The sequence below is a fragment of the Gopherus flavomarginatus genome, chromosome 2 (genome assembly GCF_025201925.1).
Source record: "Gopherus flavomarginatus isolate rGopFla2 chromosome 2, rGopFla2.mat.asm, whole genome shotgun sequence".
Taxonomy (NCBI): domain Eukaryota; kingdom Metazoa; phylum Chordata; order Testudines; family Testudinidae; genus Gopherus; species Gopherus flavomarginatus.
In genome coordinates, this window is record NC_066618.1 from 213426767 (window position 1) to 213445262 (window position 18496).

Consider the following 18496-nt stretch of genomic DNA (forward strand, 5'->3'; position numbering starts at 1 on the left):
ACCCCAAAACATATGAAATCTCTAGCATTCCACTACACTGGTTAGCAGGCATGGACAGGGCATTCTATAGAAGTAAGATATAAAAGCATCATCTCAGGGAAAATATTGTTTTGAAGAGTTGGGCAATAGTTTTCATATATTTAAAAAAATCCTTTCTAATGGAACAGAACATGATGCTCAGTACAGAACAGATATAAATAATTATGATAATAATAAATATGCTTATATTATATTTGAGTAACATGTTTTATGAATATGTTTGGTTATGTGCATACATCCCAGGACAGAGACAATGAACAAATCTGAATAAAGAAAATAAAGAATTTTATTAAGTGTACTATAGCATGTGGCCAGATAGATGAGTCTTTTCTGATTCTGAAGAAGACCATTACTCTCACTTTTCTTTTTGTTCCTGAAGAAATATAAGATGAAGGTGGACCATAATACTGGCCTTATTGAAATGATCATGGATAAAATTGAGGACAGTGATGAAGGGACTTATACCTTCCAACTTCAGGATGGAAAAGCAACGAACCAATCCAGTCTTGTCCTTATTGGTGATGGTAAGCTCATCTAGAACTTCACTTTTACAACTAGTGCAGTGTGATGAACTAAGGACCAGTGACTCCTGAGTCTTGATCTGTGCTCTTACACTAATTTCTTAATATCGATCATGTCCTTGAGCAAGTCACTTAACATCTCTGCTTCAGTTTACCTATCTGTAGAATGGGGATAATAACACCTACTAGATCTGGTCAAGTTTCAGATTTTTTTTTAAATGGGAAAAAAGGAAAATTTTCCATTATAATCTTTAGGAAAAATATTCACATTTTCCAACCATCTCTATTACTTACATGCCTCACAGGGTCATTGTGTGGAATAATTAATTAAGCAGCATGCTTGGAAGATAGCAGGTACCATATACTACCTAAAATGTCTCTCTTGCATCTGTCTAGCTAGCTTTCCTATATCTACAATGAAAATGTCCCACAATGCTAATATGATGCAAATGTTGTTGCAGATGCTTGGGAGTGCTCTCCTATTTCAAGTTAGATATTCAGATATACCTACAGCTGCCTACATTTTAACTGCTTGATGATTCTGCTGCCAGTCTTGTTTTCCTTCCTCAGAGGATCAAATGTGATTAGATGAGTGACATTAAATGTCTTCTCCTTTTGGTAGCATATATTCAGATATATTTACAAGTCATACTTTTCTCTTTGATCTTTTCTGTTACATGAATTAAATATTATTCATTGTAGCATTACATTGACATTTACTATAACAAATGAGTTTGAGGGTCCTCAAGTGCTGAATGAATCACCATCGATAACATACATTTCCTCAAAAGAGTTGGATACATGTAAAAGGTTTAATGTCTGTGGGTGGCTAGGAGAGCGTGGGTCAGCTGTAATAACATTGTGACAGCTGAAATACTCAACACATGAAGCCTGCATCCCGAGAAAGGGGAAAAAAAACATGGGCAGGAGTTGTAGGCCAAACTGGATGAGCAAGCAACTCAGAGAGGGGATTAGACAAAAGCAGAAAGCTTACAGGGAGTGGAAGAAAGGCAGGATTAGTAAGGAAAGCTACCTTGGTGAGGTCAGAACATGTAGGGATAAAGTGAGGAAGGCTAAAAGCCGCATTGAACTGGAACTTGCAAAGGGAATCAAAACCAATAGTAAAAGGTTCTACAGCCACATAAATAAGAAGAAAACAAAGAAGGAAGAAGTGGGGCCGCTATATACTGAGGATGGAATGGAGGTTAAGGATAACCTAGGCATGGCCCAACATCTAAACAAGTACTTTGCCTCAGTTTTTAATAAGACTGGTGAGGAACCTTGCGATGATGGAGGGATGATAAACGGGAATGTGGATATGGAAGTGGATATTACCGCAACTGAGGTAGAGGCCGTACTTGAACAGCTCGATGGGACAAAGTCGGAGGGCCCGGACAATCTCCATCCGAGGATATTAAAGGAACTGGCGCGTGAAATTGCGAGCCCGTTAGCGAGAATTTTTAAGCAATCGACGAACTCGGGGGTTGTGCCGTATGACTGGAGGATTGCTAATGTAGTTCCTATTTTTAAGAAAGGGAATAAGAGTGATCCGGGTAATTATAGGCCTGTTAGCTTGACGTCTGTAGTATGTAAGGTCTTGGAAAAAATTTTAAGGGAGAAAGTAGTTAAGGACATAGAGGTCAATGGTAATTGGGACGAATTGCAACACGGATTTACTAAAGGTAGATCATGTCAAACCAATCTGATCTCCTTCTTTGAGAAGGTGATGGATTACTTAGATAAAGGAAATGCGGTAGATATAATTAACCTAGATTTCAGTAAGGCGTTCGACACGGTTCCGCACAGGGAGCTGTTAGTTAAATTGGAAAAGATGGGAATGAATATGAAAGTTGTAAGGTGGATAAGGAACTGGTTAAAGGGGAGACTCCAGAGAGTCGTATTGAAAGGTGAACTGTCAGGCTGGAAGGAGGTCACTAGTGGAGTCCCTCAAGGATCGGTTTTGGGACCGATCTTATTTAACCTTTTTATTACTGACCTTGGAACAAAGAGTGGGAATGTGCTAATAAAGTTTGCGGATGACACGAAGCTGGGGGGTATTGCTAACATGGAGAAGGACAGGGATATTATTCAGGAAGATCTGAACCACCTTGTAAACTGGAGTAATAGAAATAGGATGAAATACAATAGTGAAAAGTGCAAGGTCATGCATTTAGGAATTAATAATAAGAATTTTGGATATACGTTGGGGGAGCATCAGTTGGAAGCGACAGAGGAGGAGAAGGACCTTGGGGTACTGGTTGATAGCAGGATGACTATGAGTCGCCAATGTGATACGGCTGTTAAAAAAGCAAATGCGATTTTGGGATGCATCAGGCGGGGTATTTCCTGCAAGGATAAGGATGTGTTAGACCGTTATATAAGGCGTTGGTGAGACCCCATCTGGAATACTGTGTGCAGTTCTGGTGTCCCATGTTCAAGAAGGATGAATTCAAACTGGAACAGGTTCAGAGACGGGCTACAAGGATGATCCGAGGAATGGAAAAACTGCCTTATGAAAGGAGACTCAAAGAGCTTGGCTTGTTTAGCCTGGCCAAAAGAAGGCTGAGGGGGGATATGCTCGCTCTATATAAATATATCAAGGGGGTTAACGTTAGGGAGGGAGAGGAATTATTTAAGTTTAGTACTAATGTAGGCACAAGGACGAATGGGTATAAACTGGATATTAGGAAGTTTAGACTTGAAATTAGACGAAGGTTTCTGACCATTAGGGGAGTGAAGTTCTGGAACAGCCTTCCGAGGGAAGTAGTAGGGGCAAAAGACTTTCCTGGCTTTAAGACAAAGCTTGATAAGTATATGGAGGGGATGTTATGATAGGATCGTTAATTTGGGCAATTGATCTTGAATTACCACCAGACAGGTCTGCTCAATGGTCTGCGGGGAGATGTTGGATGGGATGGGTACTGAGTTGCTGCAGAGAATTCCTTCTTGGGTGCTGGCTGGTGACTCTTGCCCACATGCTCAGGGTTTAGCTGATCGCCATATTTGGGGTTGGGAAGGAATTTTCCTCCAGGGCGGATTGGCAGGTGCCCTGGAGGTTTTTCGCCTTCCCCTGCAGCATGGGGCACGGGTTGCTTGCTGGTGGTTTCTCTGCAGCTTGAGGTCTTCAAACCATTTTTGAGGATTTCAATAACTCTGTCCTGGGATAGGGGTTGTTATAAAATTGGATGGGTGGGGTTCTGTGGCCTGCCTTGTGCAGGAGGTCAGATTAGATGATCAGATTGGTCCCTTCTGACCTATGAGTCTATGAGTCTATTTACTATCAGCGACCTGGGGTGAAAAGCTGGCCCCATTGAAGTTAATAGCAAAACTCCCATTGATTTCAGCAGGGACAGGATTTCACTTCTGCAATACAGTAATATCCCATTCCCAACTAAGGAGATACTCTGGGTACGTCTACGCTACAGGATTATACCGATTTTACATAAACCGGTTTTGTAAAACAGACTGTATAAAGTCGAGTGCACGCGGCCACACAAAGCACGATAATTTAGTGGTGTGTGTCCATGTACCGAGGCTAGAATCGATTTCTGGATTGCCCTGGCAGACGCCATAGCATGGCAACCCTGGAGCCTGTTTTGCCTTTTGTCACTGTCACCGGATGCGTACTGGATGCTGCTGACAGAGGCAGTACTGCAGTGCTATACAGCAGCATTCATTTGCCTTTGCAAGGTAGCAGAGACAGTTACCAGTCATTCTGTACCGTCTGCCGTGCCATTGTAAATTGGCGATGAGATGACGGTTATCAGTCATTCTGTACCATCTGCTGCTGTCATGGGTGCTCCTGGCTGACCTTCGCTGAGGTCGGCCGGGGGTGCAAAGACAAAAATGGGAATGACTCCCCGGGTCATTCCTTCCTTTATGCTGTATCTAAAAATAGAGTCAGTCCTGCCTACAATATGGGGCAAGTGTACTAGAGAACCAGAGTACCAGAGAGCACAGCTGCTCCATGTCAGATCCCGCAGAAATGATGAGCTGCATGCCATTCTAGGGGGTGCCCCTGCAACAGCCCCACCCATTGCTTCCCTCCTCCCCCAACCCTCCTGGACTACAGTTGCAGGGTCCCCCATTTGTGTGATGAAGTAATAAAGAATGCAGGAATAAGAAACACTGACTTTTTAGTGAGATAAAATGATGGGGAGGCAACCTCCAGCTGCTATGATAGTCTAGGCAGGACATTAAACGGTGGTGGGGAGAAGAGCCCAGCATCCCACTGCTATGATAGTTCAGGCAGTACAGAATCTTTTCTTTAGACATGAAAGGGGGGGGCTGATGGAGCTCAGCCCCCAGTTGCTATGATGAGGACGGTTACCAGCCATTCTGTACCATCTGCTGGGAAGAACAGGGAGTCATTCCTATTTTTACCCAGATGCCCCCGGCTGACCTCATCTGAGGCCAGCGAGGAGCACTCATGGGATGATAACAAGGACGGCTACCAATCCTTCTGCACTGTACCGTCTGCCACCAGGGATGGGAGGGGAAAAGATGCTGCTGTTCAGTGCCGCAGCACCCCATATACCAGCAGCATGCAGTAGACATAGGGTGACATTGAAAAAAGTCACGAAACGATTTTTTTCCCTTTTATTTCACGGGGGGAGGGGGAGTAAATTGAGATATACCCTGAAACATCCCGGACAGTGTGTTTGACCCTACAGGCATTGGGAGCTCAGCCAAGGATGCAAATACTTTTCGGAGACTGCGGGGACTGTGGGATAGCTGGAGTCCTCAGTACCCCCTCCCTTCCTCCTTGAGCGTCCATTTGATTCTTTGGCTTTCCGTTATGCTTGTCACACAGCACTGTGCTGTGGACTCTGTATCATAGCCTGGAGATTTTTTTCAAATGCTTTGGCATTTTGTCTTCTGTAACGGAGCTCTGATAGAACAGATTTGTCTCCCCATACAGCGATCAGATCCAGTATCTCCCGTACGGTCCATGCTGGAGCTCTTTTTGGATTTGGGAGTGCATTGCCACCCGTGCTGATCAGAGCTCCAAGCTGGGCAAACATGAAATGCCATTCAAAAGTTCATGGGGCTTTTCCTGTCTACCTGGCCAGTGCATCTGAGTTCAGATTGCTTTCCAGAGCGGTCACAGTGGTGCACTCTGGGATACTGCCCAGAGGCCAATACGGTAGATTTGTGGCCACACTAACCCTTATCCGACATGGCAGTACCAATTTCAGCGCTACTCCTCTCATTGGGGAGGAATACAGAAACTGGTTTTAAGATCTCTTTATCTTGATATAAAGGGCATCATTGTGAGGACAGGTGCAGGGTTAAATCGGTTTAACGCTACTAAAATCGGTTTAAACTCGTAGTGTAGACCAGGCCTCTGTCTAGAAGGCTCATATTTGTTTTCCTGACTGTTTTTGATCCCTAGTGTTCAAGAAGCTACAGAACGAAGCAGACTTTCAGAGGCAAGAGTGGTTCAGGAAACAAGGTAATGAACAGTATAATCATATGCAAATGAAAGGAGTTCAGGCATCTTTTGGCTGATTAAATGTAGGAGCAGGTTTAAATGTGGTATTTTGAAATACAAATGCCTAGTCAATTCTAATTAATTCCTTACCTCATTTTTTACATAGAATAAAGAATAAAAGCCTATATTTCTGACACTATAAAAATAACAGTATATCTAGCAAGAAAATTTTATTTGACTTGTCTTTTGTATTGTGATTATTGCTCATATGATTTTGTAAAAACTCATTTTAAACAGGTCCTCATTTTATTGAGTATCTGGGATGGGAAGTTACCGCTGATTGCAATGTGTTGTTGAAATGCAAGGTAAGAGTTGGTTGGTTTTCAACACTGTTCAGATAGTTATAAAAGCAAGAGATATACTAGACCAGATTGTGGCCAGTCACTGCACAAGCATGCAAGGTGGGGAAGAATGCAAAGAGGTTTTCTTTCCCTTTGTATTCCCCCAATGACATCTGGACACAGTCAAAGATTCTGTGCTGTCTTGAGCACAAACTGCTTTCTTCTTAATGCTCACAAAGGGTGATCTGTGGGGAAGAGGCAGGGCCCTTCTAAGCAGAGCAGGTCAGAAGAAGGGAACACATACTACATGCCATTAAGGGGTGTCACAAACAGACATGCTTCATCTACGTATTGGATCGTGCCATGAGGAACTGAGCCTCTGACTGTTGGACTTGGGTGATTTGGAATTTAAGGTTGACTTCGTCACTGTACTCCCCTCTTTCTGTTTTGGGCTCCATAGGCTCCCACTGGGATGTTTTAACTCCATACCTCCCTTTCCTCAGGGATGTGCCTAGCAGGCGCTATCACTATAACTGATATGGTCAAACCACTGTTTCTTTTAGCAGGAATAGCTTCTCAAGCTAACAGTAAAGTCTTAGTCTTTGAGTATGGGAGAGAAAGCAATCAGGAGGGAGAGTTAGCTCCTCAGGGCAGGGACTCTGCTTTTATTGAAGTTTGTACAGGGCTTAGCACAATGATACCCTGAACCTGACTGGAGGCCTCTTGGTCTTCTTGTGCTATAAACATTAAATAGTAAGGAGAACCAGGGAGCAGGGGTGAGAGAGAGGAAGGAGACTATGTTCTAAAGGGATACCAAGCATTTCATCTCTAGGTCATAATGTTATAATTTGGCAGCTTTCTTGTGTCCTTTCTGAAATGCATCGGTGATATCAGTCCAATCCCTAGTGCATATATGTACATGCCACAAAAACAGTATGCTCTTGTGTGCTGTCTCAGAAGAAAGGCCAAGTATATAATGAACAAGTAGACTGAACAACCCATTCCTGAATCCAGGTGTGGATAAAAAGGCTTTGTTCTCCAGCACTGTCAACCATCCTTCAGTCCAGGAGGAGCAAGCAAGATGTGTGTGTGGGGGTATCTCTCTCAGAATGCTCTGAAGCCTTTTTTTGGTTCCTATTCTTTGCTCTGATTTGGGCAGAGTTCCTCTGGGTGGTGTCTGCTGACTCCTTCTCAGAGCAGTGGAGATTGTTCAGGGTTCCCTGCTCTGTGTTTCCCCTGGATCTCTCATTTGACCCTTGGACCTGCAGCACTTTCCCTGTTTTTCACTTTTTGTCCCTTGTAACCCTTCTGCCCATCAGAGTTGGCAGGAACAAGGGTTAGGTTCAGTATCTAAGGGTTCTGTTTCAATAACACAATGCAAAACTGGCTCGAGCCCCCACCCAGTGACCTGGGACAATTACATACCACCCGCCCTGGGTGCCTCTGAGAGGCAATACTTCCCCCCTCGCAAGCATGGAGTCTGAGTATAGCAAAAGCCTTTTCATAAAGGAGGGAAACAATGCGGCATTATGTTGAGGAAACACCACAAACAGGATTCATAACACAAACCATGAGCAAAAGACCCACCCCCAAGTAAGTTTGGCAGTGTCCTTTTCCCCTCAGGGTCTTAAGTCCAGCAACACAACAGTCACCCCACCCACAGTTTCAGACCTTGGTCGGTGCAGTTCCAGATTGGTTCTTGAGTCCAGCAACCCAACAGTCATCCCTCCCTCAGTTTCTGTCTTTGGTCTGTGCAGCCCCATCCCAGAGATCAGAAGTTCATCTGCAGAGTTTATCTCCCAGCCTGGGTGGAAGTGGGGGAGGTACAGGGGGATCTTACATGCTCTGCTACTTGGGTTGACTGCCGATTGCCACGCCTCTCCATGGGGTTCTGCTGCAGTATTCACTGCCAGCTGCACCTCTCCACTCTGCTAGCTGCTTGCCAACTTGTCTTCTGCCCCCCCCCCCACTTAACACAGCTCTCTGTGATTTTAGCTGGCAGCAAGGGAGCCTCAGTGCTGGTGTACCACTAGCCCAAAGTAGATCAAATGCTTTAGCCCAGGTATTAATGATTTCAACTCTGTATATAACAAAACTCCTAATAAAATCAAAATTTGCTCTGTTATTGCACAGTGGAGAAAGGAAGAATAAGAGCAGTCTTTCAGGCTCTTGGAAAGGGCTCACACTCCCGGATACACATACATATTTCCAGCATTTCTCAATTAATTGGGCGTTAGGACCCATGTCCCTTGCCTAGCAAGTGCTACTAAGCTGAGGGCAAGTCCCTCCATCATAAAATGTCAAGAACAGTTGTACTGTCCTTGTTTTACATAATGAGGATAACAACCCTTTATTACTCCTGCCCCAATAACAAAGAGACTGGGGATCCCACAGCAGCCAAAGTGACCATTTGGGCAAGCAGTCCTATCATGCTAGGCAGAATGGGTGTGCTTATGCAAATAAGATCAGCCCCTGAAGTCCCTTTCCACAGCTCACCACAAGGTGTCAGGGAATAGCCCATTCTGACTCTGCTTACACCTGTAACCAGTTAAATTCTGGATTCTGTGTCCCCTTTCTCATCTGAGGGGGTTGCGTCTTTCACTGTTCTGGTGGATGATCCCAGAATTTACATAGGCTGATACACCTAGCACTCAATTCACTATATTAAAATAATAGGATAATACTGATGTGCTTTTCATACATTTTAGGTGGCTAATATTAAGAAGGAAACGCACATTGTTTGGTACAAAGATGGGAGAGAGATAATGGTGGATGAGGAGCATGACTTTAAGGATGGCGTATGTACTCTGCTGATATCAGAGGTGAGTGACTCTTGGTTTTTTGATGTACAGATCCACTGTAGTCAGTTCAGTTCATAGATATGATCTAATCTTATATTCCAACGTATCCATTATAGGTGGGAACTGGGATACAGTTTATAAATAAAAGGCTTACCTTGCATTTATTTTTTGGCTACAGCAAATTTCTATTTAAATCCTTGTGAATTCAGATTTTCAGGAAACTCTGAGAAAGAGCTAAAGAGCTTCACATTTTCCTTTTAAATCAGTTTAAAGAGCTGGAGGATTACATCAGACTGCAGTGCTGATTATACATTAGAAATAGACTGACCAGATGTCCTGATTTTATAGGGACAGTCTCGATTTTTGGGTATTTTTTTATATAGGCTCCTATTACTCCCACTCCCACCCCCATCCTGATTTTTCACATTTGCTGTCTGGTCACCCTAATTAGAAAAGGGTTAAACACTAAAGTGTGCTCCTATCAATTGGCGAGAGGAACCCTGGTCTTGTGCTTAAGGCACTACCCTAAAATTAATAAGATATTGGTTCAGTTCCTAGATCTGCTGCAGGTTTCATGTGTGCTCTAGAACAAGTCACTTAGTGTCTCTGTGCCTCAGTTCCCAAACTGTAAAAGGAACAACGTTAATTTTATACCTAGTGAGGACGAGTATATAGATAGAAGGTTAAATTTGGTGTCCATATATTTTTTTTGCCAGCCACATAAATCACCAGTTTTGAATGCTACTGTTTGTTGTTATTGCTTTACAGTTTTCCAAGAAAGATGCTGGTATTTATGAAGTAATACTGAAGGATGACAGAGGAAAGGACAAAAGCAAACTGAAGCTTGTGGAAGCAGGTCAGGAGAACATTCTGAATGATTTATCCCATACTGGGTCATAAGTACCTGAAGTGACAGTGTTTCTTTGTCTGCACAAGAGTTTTGCATAGGCAAATTTCAGTATCTTTTTCAAGTGGTTTTTGCTTCTCCTGCATATTAAACAGTTTCCTAAACCAAAAGTTATCACAGATGCCATGAGACCATCCTGATGGTGACTTTTCAGTAACAGAGCATTCCAATGTACTTTTGTTAATTAGATTATTTGTAATATTTCCTCAGGATACCCCTGTCATAAACAGATAGTTAAGGGTTAATGTCTCTTTTACCTGTAAAGGGTTAACAAGCTCAGTGAACCTGGCTGACACCTGACCAAAGGACAAATCGGGGGACAAGATACTTTCAAATCTTGGTGGAGGGAAGTCTTTGTTTGTGCTTTTTGGGTTGTTCTTTGTTCTCTCTTGGGATTAAGAGGAGCCAGACATGCAACTAGGTTTCTCCAATCTTTCTGAAACAGTCTCTCATGTTCTAACTAGTAAGTACTAGATAGAAGGCGAATTGGTCTTTATATTTGTTTTCTTAATTTGCAAATGTGTATTTTGCTGGAAGGATATTTTACCTCTGTTTGCTGTAACTTATACTTAGGCTAGGGGGAGGGAGTCCCTCTGGTCTATGTAAAGCTGAGACCCTGTAAACATTTTTCCATCTTGATTTTACAGAGATAATTTTTATTTTTTCTTTCTTTAATTAAAAGCTTTTCTTTTTAAGAACCTGATTGATTTTTTTTATTCTTGTGTAAGACCCAAGGGGAGTGGGTCTGAACTCACCAGGGAAAGTCTGGGAGAGGGAAGAGGGAGGAAAAGGTTAATTCCTCTCTGTTTTAGGATCCAAGGAGTTTGGATCAGTGTCTCTCTCAGGGAAAGTCTGGGAGGGGGAAGGGAGAGGGAAAGGTTAATTCCTCTCTGTTTTAGGATCCAAGGAGTTTGGATCAGTGTCTCTCTCAGGGAAAGTCTGGGAGGGGGAGAGAAGAGGGGAAAAGGTTAGTTCCTCTCTGTTTTAGGATCCAAGGAGTTTGGATCAGTGTATATCTCAGGGTTCCTCAGGGATGGTTTTTGGGGGACAGAAAGTGTACGAAACACTATATTTTGGTTGATGGCAGCATTATCAGATCTAAGTTAGGAATTAAGTTTAGAGGGGTACATGCAGGTCCTCACTTTCTGGATGCTAAAGTTCAAAGTGGGAAGGAGACCTTGACAATCCTAGTTGAGGGTATTCACAATTATAACAGTTTTCAAATTGGGTGCTCACTATACTAAAAGTAATTCCATTAATGTAGAAGAATGTTGTGGATCTAGGTCATTTTATGAATATGATATATTTTAGGTTCCTATGGGGATGCACTTTCAGACTTCTTTAATTAATCTGTTTTGCCAGTAATTTATTTAAGGGTACTTCTAGTCATAGAACTCTGTATATTTTAAAGATTTCATTGCTACTTACTATGCCCAGTACATGGAGCAAAATTCATACTCGGTATCTAATATATTGATATGGAAGGGCCAAAATTCCAGTTGACTATTGTCACCTTTAGAAAAAAGAATGTTGCCCTGTTCAGTAGTGAAGGATTTAAACATGGTGCTGAAACCATGGACCAGACAGGCGAGCTCCCTGAAAACACTCCTTAGCTTTGTTGTGCTTGAAACTGAGGAATATAAGGGTCTGATACATTTTAAAATGCAAATCAGATTTCTGTTAGGAACTCTTTAGAGGGAATGCATTAGAGCAGGGGTAAGTAACCTATGGCACAGGTGCCGAAGGTGGCACGCGAGCTGATTTTCAGTGGCACTTACACTGCCTGGGTCCTGGCTACCAGTCTGGGGGCTCTGCATTTTAATTTAATTTTAAATGAAGCTTCATAAACATTTTGAAACCTTATTAACTTTACCTACAACAATAGTTTAGTTATATATTATAGACTTATAGAAATAGACCTTCTAAAAACATTAAAATGTATTACCGGCATGCAAAACCTTAAATTACAGTGAATAAATGAAGACTCGGCACACCACTTCTGAAAGGTTACCAATCCCCGTATTAGAGTCATAACACTGCATGCCAAATTTTCAACCTATTAGTGAGTATGTTTGAGCTGTGGTCACTGAGTCTCAGCCTATGGATTTTGTTTCAACAGCTTTTGCAGATCTGATGAATGAAGTGTGCAGAAAGATTGGTAAGTATTTATTTAATTCCCCTGTCAGACAAATGACTCGTGCTTCTTCATGAGTGGCAGTAGGGTTGCATAAAACATGTGCTCTTCTTTCAGCTGTATCTGCAACAGAACTGAAAATCCAGAGCACGGCAGAGGGTATCAGATTATTCTCTTTTGTTAATTATTACTTGGAAGATCTGCGAGTGAGCTGGTTACACAAGTAAGTGTATGAAAGCTTACTAGCAGTCTACAAATTCTTTGGTTTTACACATTCAACAGGAAGTGATATGTTAAAATCCTGGGCCCTGTTCTCCTTTCATTTACTCACAAGTAATCATGCGTAGCTCCATTGAAGTCCATGGAATTATATCAGTCTGTCAGAGGGGAATTGGACCCATTAATTTTTAGCAGTCTGGAGGAAGAACATGAGTAAAGTATTTATGACCAGAAGGTCCATGAAACTGAAGAACATTTGGAGTTCAGAAATGTTTAGCTCGAGGTCAGCCAGTCTGTCTCCCTGAACTGCACCTTTTTACAAAATTGCAGGTGCAGGACAGTTACAGAACTAACAGGTGCAATATATATCTCTGGTTTCATCCTTATAAGACCCCTTATCTATTGAACTCCAACATGTGCCTGAGGCAGTAAAAAAAAAAAAAAACCCACAAAACACAGACAGTCTCTACCTTGGAGAGCTTACAATCAAAACAAGACAGAAAATGAGATTTTTCAAACCTCATTTAAATTAATGGCACTTGGGCATCAGAATCCCTTGGACAGCTTTGAAATCTCAGCCAGAGTAGACAGGGTGCACTGGGAAATCCAAAGAACTGGCTGATTAGGATTATTTTAAATCTACTTAGTACCATCTTTACTTTCAGCTTTGCATTGCCAGGAGTCCCTACACATTTGAAAACTGGAAGCTAATATCAAATGCTGCAGATTTGTTGCTTGCTCTCACTCTCATGTTTTATTTTTTAAAAACTAATTTTATGTTAGAATGATCACATTAATTCACAAGGGTTAGTAAATTTCTCCCTGGCCCTCTGTTACATTCCAGAGCATTAGTTTAAGGATAAAAAGAAATTGAGCGACTGACTTGACAAAGACCTTCCTCCCTTGTCTAGGGTAATTAATGTTTCAATTAGAAAGCTGGGAAATGGATACTTTTGTGGAAAGAGATATACTAATGTATGCATGTATTTACCTAAAGAACCAATTTCTGGCACTGTGCCAAATTGCCCCCTAAATGGAAATATACTGTTGCTACAAAAGCAGCTTTGTTGTCTATTCATGTCCTGGCCATTCATAGCCCCTTGTACAAACTCCCTTTTCACCTCATTCAGAAGCAACATGTGATGAGATAGAGATATGAATGTGGGATGCATTCTCGGGTTACATGCTGAAACGCATGGATCTCTCCCACCGATCCTGGAGTCTTGAGTTCTGCAGCTCTGGTCATGGAGGGCACATGTCACAGCCTCTTGGTGGGCTGTGAGGAGAGCTAGAATTGGAATAGAAAAATTCCCTCTTGTGCCCCACTTTGGTCCTCAGTTTTCCTAGTATGACACAGTCTCCAGCCAGAATTTGATCTAAAAAGTTTGAAATTTTGAATTCATAGCATAGCAGCACAGGAACCATTTGCAAAAATTCTCTAGTGCAGACTTGGCCAGTGAGACCACAAAGGTCATTCACATTTATAATATGATAAAAAGGAAGGGATGATGTTGCTTTTTATTTTTCAGTGATGCCAAGATTAAGTATACAGACAGAGTTAAGACTGGTGTTACTGGGGAGCAGATCTGGTTACAGATCAGTGAGCCAACTCCACAGGACAAGGGCAAATATATAATGGAGCTCTTTGATGGTAAAACTACACATACGAGGAAGCTGGATCTCTCTGGACAAGGTAAAGGAGTCACACTATAAATACCTAATTCTTCAGAGTTGTCAGTGCTGATATCTTTCACCAGCATTCAGAACAGGGGTTAAAGGTGTAGAGGGAAAGCTAATGGTTCTTGGATTAATTCTGGGATAGATTTCCACCCTGAAGGCTCTTGAGTCCTAAGGAGAACATGTGCTAGAAACAGGCTGCACCCAAGGTCCAACCTTTCCGTCCACAGCCATTTCTACCCACATTGTGTTTGTGGGCTCTAGGTGATGGGGGAATCATTTAGCAGGGACAGATTAAACTTTTGTGGGCCTGGCTCCAAACAGATTTATAGGCCCCCATCGGGGCAATGGAACATGGCACAGGTGGGTGGGTGTCAATCCCCGGAGCAAGGGGCCAGCTAGGGTCAATGGGGCATGACATGGAGAGGGCAGCCCCACTCTGCCCAGCCCAGTGAGAGGGCACTGTTTACAAACTGGCAGTTGCCAGACGCACAGTGGCCCACCTGGCCCTGTGCTTCCAGCATGCCCCTTTCCCTTGGGAGGAGGTCCATGCCATGCCACACATCCCCCCAACACCAGAACATCCCCCCCCATTCCCAATGGCCAGAGCCAACCCCTGGATCCGCTATGTCCAGCGTGCCCCCCTAGAACCTGCCACAAATGCACAGTGCCCTGCACAAAACCACCCCTGCCCAGCACCCCCCTGCACATAACCCCACCACAACTGCCCAGCACCCCCCACATAACCCCCACTCCCTAGTGCCCCAACACATAGAGATCTTCCCCGCCCCCACCCAGCACCCCCCAAGACCCTCCAGAGACCCACTCCTCCATGCCCTGCCTCCTTGCCGCACTCACTGGTCCTGCTGGGAGGCAACTGTGTCTGCCGGGCTCAGCAAGCAGTGCAGCCAGGGCTGGTTGCAGGGCGGGGAATTGCTCCGGTTCCTCAGGAGTGGCACGATCAGCCAAGCCAGGGCCTGCTCTGCCCAGGCTCCCTTAGGACCCACTTGTCTGGAGGGGCCCAGCCAAGCCCCCACCACCTGGCTGAGATTGGCCAGGCTTCTGCATCAGTCCCAGGCAGCTCAGCTCCAGGGAGACAGGTGCTCCCAGGTAGTGGGAAGCAGAGACTGCCTGGAGCCAGAGGTGCACTGGGGTCTGGCTGGGAGGCAGAGAGAAACTGGCGGGTGGGAGCAGGGGGTGGAGAGGAGCCCTTGGCCGGTGGGTGAGCAGGCCGAGAGAAGCAAGTGACTGGCGGGGTCTCAGGGCAAGCAGAGCAGGCCGGGGCCCCTTCTGAGCATGGGCCAGCTCCGTGGCGCCACTAGCGCCATTGTAAACCCGGCACTGTCATGTAGTGAAATAATTATTTTCCATTCTGTGCCCTTTGCCCAGTTTCTGGCAAAAATTTTGTCCCTTCTTCTCACTCAAGAGGAGAAAAGGTTACATCAAACAGCATATGGAGAAGCTACAACAGGAATAAATCTTGCTGTTCAATTGGTTACCTGAGCATCAAAGTGAAACTTTGTAGTGGGCATGAAAATATTTGTCAAAAATAGATTTTTTTTAAATCCTGAAAGCTATAATTAATTTGGAACACTGCAGTTTTGTTCCTGAGGTATCTTTAGTGAGATAATCTTAGCATCTCTATGTGTATTAAAGACTGATGATTTTTTATTATTATCATCGCATTCAGCCCTCAGTTACCTATAGATCACTTCATTTAATTAAACCTTTAGTCATTTTAAGTCTTGTATCAAAGCAAAGACTGCAAATGTTAATTTTTCTTACATTGATTACATTTTAATCTGCATCTTAAAATATAAATTACCTTCTTGTGATGACTGGTCTGTGAAAACTACCTTTAACATCAGTTTTTCTCTTTTAAAAGCTTTTGATGAAGCCTGTGCTGAATTCCAAAGATTAAAGTAAGTAAAGTATTATTTTGAATACAATATGCTGCTAATAAAGCAAGAAATCGTACTCATGTTCACTTTGTTTAACACTAAAAAAAATCCTTTGAGTCAAATCCTGGTCCCACTGAAGTCAATAAGAGATTTGCCATTGACTTCTATTGGATGAGGATCTGAGTCTTTGTTTATAAGGAAAAAGTACTATCAAGTGATGTAGTGTGCAGAAAGATTTTCCTTAAGTGATTTAAAGCAGTCTCAAAGATTAGCCATTTGTTAGTCATCCTAAACTAATCTCAACTAAAATTTAATTTTCTTTTTGTTTCCCTCAACTACAGACAAGCTGCTGTTGCAGAAAAAAGTAAGTGAGCTTTCTTTTACAATGTTCTCCATAAACCGGTTATGAAGTTTCTTTTATTCTCCTGGCTATGGTTATGTGCGTTTGATAAAACTAGTTTATCCTGAATCCAAGGAGAAACAGGAAAAGTGACCTGTTTGATAGCTAATATTATAACAATCAGCTAGTGACCATATAATTATGGTGTTAACTTTTTCCAGTCTTAGCTTCTGTTTTCACAGCCAAATAACTTTCCCTAAAAATTACCTTTTTTTGGAGCTGAAATTTCTCATACCTGCTTTCAACACAAAAATGACTTTGTTTTTGAAAGTCTGAAGAAAATTATTTAGTTGTTTTTGAATTATCCTACATGGTAAATGGCTTCACATCACAAGCGCCGATGAAAAATTTTACATATGGATAACTGGGCCAAGTCACAGGTGCTCTGGGAACCAGAAGTTTGAGCTTCCTGACATCTGTGCATTTAAAAATCTCAATCACAGCATTACCCTGAAGACACAATATTGCATCCGAAGAAGTGAGCTGTAGCCCACAAAAGCTTATGCTGAAATAAATTTGTTAGTCTCTAAGGTGCCACAAGTACTCCTGTTTTTTTTGCGAATACAGACTAACACGGCTGCTACTCTGAAACAAAATACAGAGTAATTTAAAAAGAGAAAAAAATTATTTAATCATTAGTTTAATTAACAAAGCCACTATAAATTAACTACAAAGCTTAAGCTCTACACACTTTCCCTTCTATTTAAAAGTGCATGAGGTGGGACAGATTAATGCAACATCTCAGCAAAGTCACCCCTCTCTCTATATGTTTGGGACCAGCATAGAGATAGTGTAGGCAAAGATGAAGTCTGAAAAGGCAGTGGAGAGGAATTGGTATACAGCATTCTGAGTCCCTAACCCTAAAGATCCTGGCCAGCTTCTTCATACTCTGCTGCAGCCCTCATCACTATGCACACCTAAACCAATATGACAGGACTAGTAAACGTGCTGCCCCTAGATGTTGTTCCTCAGCTGTACTTTGACTCTGACTTTGGGTGGTCATGGATAGTGGGGAGAAGGCACGCCCCTGGGTATAGGTTAGCTCCCCACTCCTGCTCCTTCCACCTCTGGCTTCAACACATTTCTCCACAAGGTCTCTATTTTACAGAGGGGGAAGGACACCTATGTTGAAGGGGAGCATTCCATGTAGCCACTTTCTGCCTCTTCATAGCTCCCTCACTACTAACAAAGGTTGAATTTCACTTTCTGAATAGCTGCAGCAGAGAATGTGCATGCTAGGGTCACTTTACTTATATCGGATTGCAGTAGGGTTTTGAAACTAAAAGCAAATGGCTAGATTCTGATTTTGTTTACACCAGGATAAATCCAGAGGAATACCACTGAAGTCAATGGAATTATTCCAGATTTACACCGGTGGAATTGAGATCAGAATTTGTCTTTTTATTTAGATCTGAACCCTAAACTTCACTGGTTTCTGAGAGTCTCTTCTGTTGGCTGCAACTCATCTCTTTTCATAAACTCTGAATTGTCAGACTTTTACCTTGGAAACTTAGAAACATTGGGCCTGATTCTATATTCTTTGTGCACTCAAAACTCAAACTGAATTCAGTGGAGGTAAGGATAAGGCCCATACTTTAATTTCACTGAGGAGGTGACTGATAGTAAGATATTAAGATGTCTGCTTTTTGCAGCACAGTGACATGATTTTACATGTATAAATGGTGTGCTAGGAATACTGAATAACTCTCTTCATTTGCATATACAGAGACTTGTACAAAAATAAGATAAAAGAACAGTGCTAGAGGGGAAATGAAATCTGGGACAGAGTTATTTTTGCAGACATTAAAGGAAACTTCATTCATGTATTTTCAGATCGTGCCCGGATACTTGGAGGTTTGCCCGACGTTGTCACCATCCAGGAAGGCAAGGTACAGTAAATGAACTATAGCTTTATACTGTAGCTGAGCAGCTTCTATATCTTGCAAAAAAGGGGAAAACATAAGAATTATTTCAAAGGTTCCATTTAAAAAATATGTTGCATTTTTTATTCATTCTCTATCATCTGTACATAATTTGAATTTCTTGGACAGATAGGTTTATGTATTTGGGGCAGTTTCATTTGTTAAGCATAAGATAAAAGTGAGATGACAATGCCAGTCAG

The 18496-nt window shown here is 42.5% G+C and overlaps 1 protein-coding gene across 2 annotated transcripts in view; it reads left to right on the plus strand.

Annotated features, from left to right (window-relative positions):
* The window catches only part of MYOM1 (myomesin 1), a 108983-nt gene that overhangs the window by 79964 nt on the left and 10523 nt on the right, over positions 1–18496 (plus strand). For both annotated transcript variants that reach the window (XM_050942091.1, XM_050942092.1), the window contains 11 exons: positions 419–563; positions 5956–6015; positions 6292–6359; positions 9044–9157; positions 9905–9992; positions 12163–12201; positions 12295–12400; positions 13926–14089; positions 15959–15995; positions 16316–16338; positions 18208–18263. In XM_050942091.1, the coding sequence (XP_050798048.1) occupies positions 419–563; positions 5956–6015; positions 6292–6359; positions 9044–9157; positions 9905–9992; positions 12163–12201; positions 12295–12400; positions 13926–14089; positions 15959–15995; positions 16316–16338; positions 18208–18263 (900 nt within the window). The remainder of the gene's footprint in view (positions 1–418; positions 564–5955; positions 6016–6291; positions 6360–9043; positions 9158–9904; positions 9993–12162; positions 12202–12294; positions 12401–13925; positions 14090–15958; positions 15996–16315; positions 16339–18207; positions 18264–18496) is intronic.